General features: G+C 42.0%; 1 protein-coding gene and 1 gene segment (V, D, J or C); one reads left to right on the forward strand and one right to left on the reverse strand.

The window, feature by feature from the left end:
• The first annotated feature begins 7269 nt into the window (after positions 1 to 7269).
• LOC133366920 (olfactory receptor 6M1-like) lies at positions 7270 to 8217 on the forward strand. The gene has a single exon (XM_061590469.1). The coding sequence runs from the start codon at positions 7270 to 7272 to the stop codon at positions 8215 to 8217; it is 948 nt and encodes a 315-aa protein (XP_061446453.1).
• A 2882-nt stretch (positions 8218 to 11099) lies between these two features.
• LOC133366128 (igW heavy chain V region W26-like) lies at positions 11100 to 11907 on the reverse strand. The segment is given in 2 exon segments: positions 11100 to 11670; positions 11792 to 11907. Coding segments are annotated over 2 exon segments (387 nt in total).
• Between the last annotated feature and the right edge of the window lie 1442 nt (positions 11908 to 13349).

Here is a 13349-nt window from a genome sequence, read left to right on the forward strand (position 1 = left end):
CAACGGCAGTGATGAAAGAATAACAAATGTTGCAGCAAACACAAAAACCTTTTCAATACTATAAATATAACATTACATTGTTTAGCAGGCCACATTACACCTCTTGGCAACACGACAAAAATAAAAGGACATTCTCTACCATAGCATTGCCTGACCTAACAGAAAGTGGACATGCAAGCAAGGAGGAAAGAGCAACTGCTAGTAAATGAAGAGGGAGGGGAGCAAAGCAGACACAACCCCCCCCCCTCTCCCGCAAGCCAAATCGGACAGCCTCCAAATTGATCTGAGCTGAATTAGATTGTTTTACAAAGCAACAAAATGGGGTTTGAACCAAAACTTGTGGTTGGTGCAGAATATATAGTCAGGTGTTCGCTGACCTCGTTATCCCTCCTAGTAATGCTTTAAAAAAGTGAGTCGACAATATTTGTTCCCGAAATCAAAGTTGCCAGCTGCCCTCGATGACTATCTGCCATTATTTGCTGGCACATAGTTTTGGATGTCTGAAGGAAGAATATGTCCTAACCAACGGAAGGAAATTCCACACCTAATTTTTGTTGGTGAATTCTGTTCCATGGCCAAGTAGATCTTATATTTGGGCATTTATCTTTAACAATGGAGGGGGCAATGGTTAAAATTAATTTGCAGCGGTTAATAGTGGGAAGGTCACACTGTCTTGGATCAGTAATGGGCTGACTGTTGGCCAGTAAACTGATGATCAACGCAGGCAAAGCAAAGGTACTGTTAGTGGGTGATTTCCACAGAGGAGGTATTGGAGAAGGGCTGAAGCGCAGTGGTAGAGCATCTGCCTTGCATGCAAAAAGTCTCAATTTCAATCCCCAGCATCTTCAGATACAGCTGGGAGAGACTGTGCCTGAAACCCTGAAGAGCTGCTGCCAGTCATTGTAGGCAGTACTAAGCTAGATGGACCAATGGTCTGATTCAGTGTAAGGGAGCTTACTATATTGCTATGGATGGGATTGCATTGCCCCTAAAGCAAGGATGGGGAACTTTATCTGTTGGGATGCTGTTGGACTCCAACTCCGGTCAGCATTAGCCAACACGGTCAATGGTTAGGAAGTTGTAGTCTAGCAGTATCTAGAGAGCCATAAGGGTGGCATACAGTGCTAGTCCTACTCAGAGTAGACCCACTGAAGTTAGTGGATGTGACTAACTTAGGTTCATTAATTTCAATTGTTTTACTTTGAGCAGATCTCAGTTAAATACAACCCTAAGCTTTCCATCCTTGCCCTAAACCAACCTTGGGTCCCCAGATGTTGTTAACTACAACTCCCTTCATCCCAGACAGCATGGTCAATGGTCAGGCATGATGAGAGTTGTAGTCCATCAACATCTGGGGACCCAAGGTTGAAGAGCACTGCCCTAAACAATCAGATAAGATCAGATTCACAGGAACAAAAGAGTTTCAACGAGTCATTAGTAATCATAGCCACAATCTATCGTAAAGTAATCCACCGTAAAGTAAGGTTCACTTAAGGCCATTCCTTTTAGTGTATTTCACTCTGCTGTGGATTCTAGCCCTAGGTATTTGCTTTGACCAAGGATTTCAGTATTGTTCCTTTCAGCATTTATTTATTTATTAAAGATTTTCACCCCATTCTTCAACAGAAACAGGTTCCCACTGTTGCTTATGAAAATCAAGAATACAACAGTTCCTGTCCTCAGGCTTACAATATTTTCAGCAACCACAATAGTTTGCTGTCACCACTCATTCAAACCACAAGTTGAGAGCTAGGGTATATCTTCAGCTGACTGCTGGGGCAGTAGAAGTAATCAAAGGGGAACCGATTCCTGGGGAATAAGCTTCCTGTGGCCAGGGAAAGTGGCCAACAAATAAAAAAGTGATTGTCAGACTCAATATCCAGTGATTGCATCACTTGGCCATACAGAAAGGGCAATAGTGTGAATGAGTAACTTTTGCTCCTGCCTGCACCACATGGAGAAATCATATCTCCCATTCTCCACCCAGCTAGTTCTGGAGGCTACCTTGAGCCATGACCAAACATTTCAAGGGATGAGCCCTGGAAGAAATTTTGATAGCCCTGCAATTTGCACTGAAGTGTATTCCAATCTCTTGTATAGGAAACAATTCATTCATTCATTCATTCATTCATTGGTGATCACTCATGGCCAAGTAAGATTGTCTTCCAAGATAAGGTCTTTAACGGTGGGTCCATAAGTGACTGTAGAGGCCAATTGTAGATCCACACAGCCTCCTACAGTGAGGACATAGGTTTCCAGATGGAAGACAGTCACAATGAGTATTTGCTTGGCATGCCTTCCACTTAGCTCATTTGTCCCTTTTGCCCTGTACTCGTGCTTCTTCAAAGTCCATAGCACCGTTGATAATAACACCTCCATTTGGAACGCTCATGGGCCAAGACTTCCCACTTCTTGATACTCATGTTACATTTTTTTATGTTAGCTTTAAGAATATCTTTAAACCTCTTTTGCTGTCCACTGATATTCCATTTTCCATCCATAAGTTGGGAGTAAAATAGCTGCTTTGGAAGACGGTGATCAGGCATTCAAACAACATGGCCGGTCCAGAGAAATTGATGTTGAAGGATCATTGTTTCAACACTGGTAGTCTTTGCTTCTTCCAAAATGCTAGCATTAGTCTGTCTGTCTTCACAAGTAGTTTGCAGAATTTTCCAGAGGCAGTATTGGTAGAAACTTTCAAGAAGTTGGGAGTGGCATTTATAAATGGTCCATGTTTCACAGGCATACAGTAAGGTTGGTAGTACAATAGCTTTGTAAATAATCATTTTGGTCTCCCTGCGAATATCCTGATCCTCAAACACTCTACGTTTCATTCAGGAGAATGCGGCACTCGCAAATAATAATTTGGACATGTAAGGGATGCTTCTCGTCATCTATGCATGAGGGTGGAAATGTCTGCAATAAGAAAAGGACAAAATTATACATCCTTTTGAAGACCTGATCAAGCTAGTCTCACATGAGCTGACCTTCTGAAAGCTTTTGCTCTGAATCCATGTGATGTTTTATGTTTTTCCTTGTGGTTAACAAAAACATAGGGGTGAGTGGGATATCCTGGTCATGTCTTGATCAGATTCTGAGAAGTTGGAATTTGAACTAAAAGAGGTGGGGGGCATGCAGAGTTGACAGGACTTGGAGGGAGCCTTAGGAAGAAATGTGTATGTGGGAAAGATGTCAAGATGAACTGGGGAGGTATTCAAGCTAGATGGTTAGAGGCATTAGTGAGGTTAACTATCATGGCTTTGTTCCATACTTTAGGGAGACTTCTGCTTTTACCCAGATGCTTACAAAGACATTTTATACAGGTATCATGCCACTGTTGCAACAGCTATAGAATTTTCCCAAAGAAATAATGCAAGGGTACAATGAGGTCATTAATCAGTTTTAGAAAACATGGGAGAAGGAAAGATGTGTGCATAAGCATAAAGGAGGAGGAGAAACAGGGGGGAGAAAAAGTGAAAGGTAAGTGTGTGAGACCAATGAATCTATCCCAGTTAACTCTCATGTCGACCGAGACTTTAGCTCCTTTCACACTGCACTTTATTGCATTTTCCTGACAATTTCTTACCTGGTAATTTGCGCATCATATTTGACCTTTCACACAACGTAAAAGCTAATTTCGGAAATCTAGTGGAAGTTTATCACTAATTTCATAGACCATTATTACTCTGATGTTGGCCTCACTTTGAAACTGGCCTGTGCTGATACCAGCCTCATTTAGTTCTTTGGTTTATTGGAAACAGTCACTATAATCCCAAGTTATTTATTATTTATTTATTTAATTTGTATCCAGCCCTTCCTCCCAGCAGGAGCCCAGGGTGGCAAACAAAGCACTAAAACACTTTAAAACATCATAAAAACAGATCTTAAAATACATTAAAACAAAACAGCATTAAAAACATTTTAAAAACAACCTTAAAAGGGTTAAAAACATTATTAAAAATATATTAAACAATTCCGACACAGATGCAGACTGGGATAGGTCTCAACTTAAAAGGCTTGTTGAAAGAGGAAGGTCTTCAAAAGGCACCAAAAAGATAGCAGAGATGGCGCCTGCCTAATATTCAAAGGGAGGGAATTCCACAGGGTAGGTACTGCCACACTAAAGGTCCATTTCCTATATTGTGCAGAACGAACCTCCTGATAAGATGGAATCTGCAGGAGGCCCTCACCTGCAGAGCGCAGTGATCGACTGGGCATATAAGGGGTAAGACTGTTCTTATCTCGTCACTGTGATCTCCTACATCTACATCATCTCAACCATTGTGAGGATTCCTTCCAGTAAGTGACGACAGAAAGCCTTCTCCACTTGCGCTTCGCATCTCACAGTGGTTACCATTTTTTTATGGAGCTGTTCTCTTCAGAGCCAGTGTGGTGTAGTAGTTAAGGTGTTGGACTACGATCTGAGAGACCAGGGTTCGAATCCCCACATAGCCATGAAGCTCACTGGGTGACCTTGGGCCAGTCACTGCCTCTCAGCCTCATGAAAACCCTATTCATAGGCTCGCCATAAGTCGGAATCGACTTGAAGGCAGTACACATGCACTCAAAACCCACAGCACACTCTTGCGTAAGCATCAGCAAAGTGGTCTCGGTTCTCAACACTGTGCTAACTCCATTGCTGAACCCTTTCGCATACACAATACAAAACATAAAGGTAAAGGCTTTGTGGAAAGCTGTAACGAAGTGAACTCTTGTGGCAAAATTCCTGTAGAATCAGTCAATTATTTCCAGGTTGACTGGAACAATAATATATCTCATTCCTGACCTCTTTGTATGGACTCTGCAGTGTGTATTGGATTGGATTGGAGGTCACTGATTCATAGGGTCGCCATAAGCCGTAATCAACTTGAAGGCACATAACAACAACAACAGCATAACTTGGATGAGACAAAGGCTAAGAATGCCATTCCATGCTTTGCAGGCATAACACAATCACACAATAGCCTTTAATTCAGGGATGGGGAACCTGTGGCCTTCCAAATGTTGTTGGACTCCCACCAACCCCAGCTAGCATGGCCAATGGTCAGTTGCAATGGGTGTTGCAAGATTTGGATGACCACAATTTCCTATCTGGAGAGCCACAACAGTAAACTGAGAGCTCCAATTTCCCCACCTCTGTCTTAATGATTAGTTTATTCCTAGCAGTGCTTGATGTCATCTTCAGTTTGGATTTTGATTGTGTACTTTGAACAACGCATTAGTAACTATCAGTATCATGGGATTCCTCAGTTTGCAATGCCTCCCAAAAGAAAAGCAACTCATTAGTACATTTACATTCTCCATTGGCAGCTTTTGGCTCAGTTTGAGTTCCAGCAATATTTCACTGCAGCGGATAGTTTTAATAAAAGCCATAATGTAGCAGAAAAATGAACTATATTTCTAAAGAAGGCTATGCTTTTTTTTTTCATGTTCTGTTGTTTGAGGCAATTCTTCAATGGGTCCCTCCTTTTTCATGGTGATTTTTTTCTAACCATCTATATTCAAGTTTCAAATGTTGCAGGGGAATATTTCTTAAGGTATGTGATGTCAGCAGGTCCTGGGCTACCTTTGGAGGACAGGTCTATTCAAGCTATTAGCTACAGTTTCTGTGTACTGCTTCCATTATCAGAGGCAGTATGCTTCTGAATACCCATTGCTGAGAGTCGCAAATAGAGAGAGTGTTGTTCAGTCCATGACCCGCTTGTGGGCTTCCCATAGGCATCTGAGCTGCCTGTTGTGAGAACAGGATGCTGGACTAGATGGGGCTGAACCAGCAGGGATCTTCTCATGTTCTTATGACATTTCTAAGAAGAGAATAAGTTTGATGCCGGGCTTGCTTGGGATGATAGTGGAAATATCATATAAATGTAAAGTTGTGTATCATATTTAAAAAGAGGCATGTTTAGCCTTGAGAAGAGAAGGCTGAGGGGAGACATGATAACACCCTTCAAGTACTTGAAAGGTTGTCACACAGAGGCAGGCCAAGATCTCTTCTCGATCATCCCAGAGTGCAGGACATGGAATAATGGGCTCAAGTTACAGGAAGCCAGATTTCGACTGAACATCAGGAAAAACTTCTTTACTGTTAGAGCTGTACAACAATGATGCTAATGACCTAGGGAGGTGGTGGGTTCTCCAACACTAGAGGCATTGAAGAGGCAGCTGGATAGCCACCTGTCTGGTAAGCTTTAAGTGGATTCCTGTATTAAACAGGGAGTTGGACTCAATGACCTTATAGGTCTCTTCTAACTCTGCTATACTATGATTCTAAGAATTGTAGGTAGCCTTGTGACTTTGGGGTTCTATCACATTTGTATCCTACCTTTTACTTTGGGGGCTTCTGGTGGGGGCTCCGCACTTATTCTTTGTTTACTAATCCTCTGACATTCTTTTTGGAAGGCTGGAATGTACTGGCTCTGCTGGTATGCATTGTAGAATCTTGGACATTGCAATGATGTCTGAATTTAAAAGTATGGGGACAGTCCAACCAAAGATAACAATTTATTTAAATTCAATTTATTTTCCAGGGAGATCATTATTTTCCTCCTAAACTTTCTAATAGAAATGGAAGAGACTTCATCTTGGTTGGATTAAGGAAAACAGAAGATAAGCAATCCTATGGAGAACAGAAAAAGCAAATGTCATGTTACTATGTTGACCCATAAGGGGGAAAAAACCCAACAATCTGCTTAAGGGCAATACCTGTATTAGGCCTTTCAAACTGTTGCAAAATAATGTGCAAGCTTTGGAGTTCTCCAGAACTGTTCATGAGGCTAGATGACAAACAAACAAAAAAAATGGAATGAGAAAGGAAGGAAGTTATCTGATGTTTGATGTTTACTTCCATGAACAACTAATAAAACTCCTAGCTAAGTCCTTATGCTTTGATCATTGCATCATTTCATGGGAAATATCAAGCATACAGTTATCTATCACCAGTTCTACCAGACATACAAGTCATCAACATTGGCTGGATCATGCTTGAATAATCTATAGGAAGCATGAAGGCTGCAAATATTTATAATAGAAAGGATCTACTGGGAGAAGGCTCTCTTCCCTCTTATCTGCGTCTTATGACATATTCATCTTCACCCAAAGGAATGTTATGATTTTATATAGCCATGTACCATTACAACTGGGTGAACAGGAGACAAAGTAACTCATTCATTATTACTGTTTTACACTTGGTTTCCACCTGAAACCAGGGCAATTGCATCTAACGCACTAGGCTTTCTTTATTCCTGTAGACATTTTCAAAAAGAAGGAGCCATGAGATCTGGAAATTGCACCACAGTGAAGGAATTCATCTTAGTAGGGTTTCCTGGCATCCAGAAAGTGAAGGTTCTCGTATTCCTAACCATGGCAGTGACTTATTCATTGACATTAACTGGGAACTTTGTGATCATATTTTTAGTGTGGAAAGATTACCGTCTTCACACCCCCATGTACTGGCTGCTTTGTAACCTTTCTTTCTCGGGAGTCTGCTTCACCTCTGCCATTGTTCCCAAAATGATGATGAACATGATCACAGATACCAAAGTAATTTCCTTCACGGGATGCATGATCCAAATGTATTTCTATTTCTACTTGGGAACTTGTGATTACATTCTAGTGGCTGTGATGGCCTTTGATCGATACGTGGCCATCTGTAACCCATTGCGTTATTCTGTCATCATGAGTGGATCATTCACATTCCAGCTAGCTTTTGGGACTTGGCTTGGAGCTTTTCTGTCTGTTCTTTCATCAACAATTGTCTCACTCCAACTCCCATTCTGTGGTCCAAATGTAATTGACCACTACTTCTGTGATATCATCCCAGTGCTGCGGTTAGCCTGTGGGGACACCACTGTGCTTGAAAGGTTGAGCTATGTGTCAACTGCCACTGTAGTGTTGAGTTCACTTCTATTGACGTCAGTGTCCTACTTGTACATCATCACCACCATATTGCACATCCCATCTGCCACTGGCCAGCAAAAGGCTTTTTCCACCTGCGCGGCTCATATCACATTAGCATCTGTCTTCTATGGATGCTCCATTTTCATGTACTTGCTGCCAGAGAAAACCCATTCATCTGGATTTTACAGAGCTGTGGCTATTCTTCATACTGTGGTGACTCCTTTACTTAATCCATTCATATATACACTCCGGAATGAGAAAGTGAAGGAAGTCTTGAAAGACACTGTGAAACATATATGCTTTCTCAAAAAAGGAAAGTAGAGATAGAGAATGAATTTGTTTGGTCTGCTTTTCACAGTGGACTGAGCCAATGCTTCCAGACTTGTTTGTGGGTTGGAATGAAACTCCCAGTTGGATTATGCACTTCTCCAGATTAAGTGATGGATTTTTGGTCTACAAAAAGTGCCCACAAAAATACATATTTCACATAAAATTGGTGCACAAAATGTCAATTGCCACCACACCAAAGAAGACTCATGACACAGATATGGAATAATGTTATATTTATTTAAAATATAACAACATAAAGCTTCTTCCAATTATAAGCCAATAGCCGAATTGAACTTACTTCAGGCAGGTGAGGATACCTAACTGGGAGGTAATATAGCCTCCAAATTGTCTGGGCATGTAATTCAGAACCTACCTTGACTCCTGAGCAACGGAAATGGTTGAAATTAACCCTCCTTGCTAGTAGAGCCAATCACGTGGTTCCAACCTCTGCACCCTGGCCCCGCCATACAGGCGTTCACCCTGATGCACAAGTTGGTTCCACAAGGCCACCCCCAGATCCCCACAAGCCACACATGACTGTTGGTTCTCTAGTGAGTGCCCTCTAATACAATGCCTCAGTTACCTTCATTATATCCCCACCTTCCTCACCTGCCCAAATTCCATGCCAGCCAAAGCAAGTCAGCCCAACCCCCCGCATAATAGCCAATTGAATCAACCGAGCAGTATGGAGTAGGCGAAACCAAAGGGATTCTGAAATCAGGATCCCCCCCAAAAAATTCCTACTCAGCCCCAAACTTTGGTGACTAGCAAAGCCCATACTGACAAGGGAGGGGGGACGGGTGCCGCAAGGCAAAGAAAGGCACGAAGAATGAGGAGGAGCTGGCTTATAAGCCTAACAATTGCTCCCTCTCATTGGTTGAACCATCCCACCTGACCTCATTCAAATGCCACAGAATGTTCCCGAGTCTTCTAGACAATAGGGGTGGTGGCAAACATGCCCCCGCTTAAGGCGGGAACACCATTTAACTGGTGAATACATTGAAAAGCATTAACTGTGTATTTTACATGCACAAAATTCATACAATGGAATGAGACCCAACGGGACCCAACATAATTCAACAGGACAGAATGGGATAGAACAGACGTATAATTGCAAGTGATGCAGAAACAGGATGGAATTAGCTACTTGGCCCAAACCTAAAGGACAATAGCAAAAATATGCCTACCATCAACTTTTTGGGAAGACTCTGCAGGCACAATGGTACTGTGAACTTCTCCTGTAGCCTGCTTGTTCCATAGTCTCCTGTTCCATATGTGCTCAGTTGGATGGTTTAGCTTGATGATGTCCTAATCTACTATCAGTCCAAAGAGCTTGCCTCACTGTTTCTCCTAATCAAGGCATGGGGAACAGAATGCAGCTGCTGGCCCAGATCCTTACCCCCCCCCCAGCTGCAGGCCAGGTTTGACAGGTGGGTGGGGGCACCAAACTGTCAATCAGCTGGTGTCACAGTGTTTATGCCCACACTGAGAGCTTGTAAAGTGCCACACAAGTCCCTGTGGCCCGATTGTGTCTGTATGTGCCCCTCATCTGACATCATATATGGCCTCAAGTATAGGACAGGTGGGTGTGGCTTGGCCAGAACACTTTCATGGGGCAAATTGTTGGCATGAGGCCTAGTAGTTTTCCATCAAGTCTGCAAAACTGTAACTAGGGGGGAGTTATGTCTTAGCACAGTCTGGGAACGGGCTGTCAAGGCCATTGCTATGGTAACCATCTGATAGACTGGGAAAGTTCTAACAGAGTCTGTAAGTTGTGTCTTCTGATTTATGCCTTTGATCTGTGAGGCTGGTCTTCTGAATATTGCCTCTGAACTGAGAGGTTGTCTTTTGTGTTTACCTTTGGAGGGAGATGTACCAGACGGGGGATGACTGAAGAAACTCTACATGTATTTACTCTTAAGCCTTAAGCCATAATGTCTTAATAAAAGACTCTTCACATGCTGTAATGCTCTGAAGAAGTTTCTTGCTCAACTTAACTCCAACGTAATGTATGCTGTTTCACGCAACAACGCACACATGCCAACAGGGGTTATGGGCCCAGCACGCTTCACGCCAACACAAATGGGAAGGCCTGGCAGGCCTAATTAGGTTCACAGGCTGGAGTGTCTCCACTCCTGCCCTACCTGTAACCCTGTCTGGGTTTCTGAGGAACTTTTTATTCTGGCAAGCTTTTATATTATGAGGCAGACAATGTTTTATGTTTAAAAAACAGCAAACAAACAAATACCTCAGCAATTGAGTTCAAATAGTTTTGTTTAGGGGTAGGGGTAGACAGTAAGGGTCATCACTCAATGGTTGAACATCCGCTTTGCATGCAGAAGGTGTCTAGTTCAATCCCTGGCACTTCTAGGTAGGGCTGGGAGAGATCCCTGTATTAAACCCTGGAGGGGTGCTGCCAGCTAGTGTAGACAATACTGAGCTCAATGGACTGACACAGTATAAGGCAATTTCCTATGTTCCTAAGGACAGCGGATGAGGAACTTCTTGGAAGATATATAAATATGTCTACATATGATTATTTGTTGACATCTAGATTTTATCTTCACAAAAATGTTTCCCTGGGAGACCTATAACATCAGGTTGTGGATCTAATTTGGAATTGATGTTGCTGTTGTTGTTGGTAATCATCATCATCATAATAATATTTGCTGGCTATAGGTTATATTTGTAGTTATCTGCCTTCATGTTGATTACGACTTATGGCGACCCTATGAATCAGTGACCTCCAATGGCAATAAGTCATATATGTTGACTCATTTCTTAAACGATTTATGATTTTTCTGTACAATTGCTGACCCTGTCTTTTGTTTTTATAGTCCTTTAATATTATTGTATGGAATTGTCATGTTAAATATATTAAGACACCCTGAGTGTATTTTTACATTAGCAGGGCAAGATATAAGCGTTTTAACTAAACTAGCCACAAGAGAACCAACTTCCTCTTTCTGACTCCCAAAATTAGTAACAACACTTGCTCTTAAACATTTGCTCATTCAAGCTCTCTTCAAAACAGGAAATGAAACTTCTTAAAACAGAAAACCCATCAACAAGATGTAATTAGCAAGATATTTGGGTTTTCTAGAGGATATTGTACAATGGCAACCATGATCTATGCCAGCGTGTACTGTCTTGCACAATAGTAGACACTCGTGTCTTCATCTGTCAGAGCGTTTATCGTTAGTTTTGCCGTCGAGCCACTGGTGAAGGGGGTTGCGCGTCCTTTCAATTGATTGGCAACATATGCGGGATATCCAGTTCTGAAGCTTGCTATGTTGATAAGGCCTTTTTCAGGGGCTTGACGGATCCATTGCATGTGGTGATCATTGATATTATATCCAGATACTACACAGTCCAGAGTAATAGAGCCCCCTGGGGATGCCTTCACTGTCCTGGGCTGAGTCAAAGTGATAGATTCAGAAGAACCTGTTAATGAAGCACAACACAGGAAACAATGACAGAAAGCATTGAAAAGAAAAATATGGGTGGCATATCTATCATATATTGGGGACTTGAGATAATGGGGATAATGGCAATCAAGTTTTACCAAAGACTTTGCTGCTGTTAGCAGCCAAGAAGAGCCACAGAGCAGGGCAAATGTAAGTGGAGATCTTCATCATGCCAGATCGACCCTTGCTTTGGATTCAGTGAGTTGGGGTCATCTATTCCCCCTGGATATACTAGACGGCATTAGCAATGCATCCTTATGTCACGCAGGGCAAGCAAATTATTTTGCATTTCAGAAATGCCCCTTCATTTATTCCCGACATCACCTCTGTTAGGGATGGAAAGTTCTGTCAATTTCTGTTCTCTCAGCTTCTCATTTTTCAAATCTTCAGTTCTCCACATTTCTGCAGCAATTTGCATTTTTTAAAAAAATAAATCATCCTGAAAGTTCTTCAGCATTTTAGTGTGAATTTCTCCTAATAAGCACATTTTTGTCACCTCTAATATTTTTCCAGCAACAGCAATTGCTGACCAATTTCTTTTCTAGGATGGGAACATGGCCCTTTTAATGGTGATGTGGCAGGGTAATGTGGCAGGGTGGTTGGAGCAAGGTATCAAAATGTTCAGATCAGGCCTTTCCATCATAGTGTTGGCATGATTTGTCAGCCCACCACCCCACCTACCCCACTGTTTTGGCCATCTTAAGAGTCCCAAACTGAAATGAAACTTTAAAACAGACCAAAAAACACATATTGGCCAGGTTGTATACATTTGGCTTTGTAGTGGTGAGTGGGCTTGCATGTTCCAATGAACCCTGTGAGCGATGCCATTGGGAGTCATGTGCTCCCAGCAGGAGGGAGAGGAACCAGACAAAGAGCGATCCAAGAATGTCCTCAACAGCAGAACAGGCGGAGGATAACAACGTGTATGTTACAATGGCTGTGAAGGCATATGAAGGCTGCAGCAGATAAAAGACTTCCAATCGTTGTGGTACCCATGCCATTGGATCAAAGTCTTTTTCTGTCAAGATTGTGTGTTGATTGTTGTGCGCCGATCTCCTCACATAAAACAAATTCACGCAAAGGCGTCTTCCAACCAAATTATCTTGGAAGACAATCTTACTCAGCTACGAGTGATCGCCAACCATACATTTGGCTAGGAGATGTCAGGAGGAGAATTATGTTACTTATCAGAAACAAATTCCATGATCCCTATGACACTTCAGCTCAGTGGTTAGAATACATAACAGGGGTGTGCACTGATGCGAAATTTTAACAAATGGCTATAACTGCTCTCCCCTTTTGGCAGAAGTGGATGTAATTTTTAGACATGGTAGTTCCTCCAAACTAGATAAAGCCTGTCAAATGGACTGACACAGTATCATGCAATGTCCTATGTTCCTAAGGACAGTGGATGAGGGACTTCTTAGGGGATATATAGATAGGTCTACACATGGCTATTTGTTGATATCTAGATTTTCTCTTCTTCACAAAAATTCTTTCCCAGGGAAACCTATAACATCAGGTTGTGGATCTATTTTGGAATTATTGTTGTTGTTGTTAGCCACTGACTACAGAAGAGTCATGTACAATGCCTTTCAAAAGTAATCAGACCCTTCACCAATGCTCTCATATTACTGAATTACAAATGGTACACTG

This window comes from Rhineura floridana, chromosome 11 (genome assembly GCF_030035675.1).
Source record: "Rhineura floridana isolate rRhiFlo1 chromosome 11, rRhiFlo1.hap2, whole genome shotgun sequence".
Lineage (NCBI taxonomy): Eukaryota > Metazoa > Chordata > Lepidosauria > Squamata > Rhineuridae > Rhineura > Rhineura floridana.

Coding starts and splice junctions, on each gene's coding strand:
- LOC133366920 (XM_061590469.1), top strand. CDS start 7,270: ATGAGATCTGGAAATTGCACCACAGTGAAGGAATTCATCTTAGTAGGG.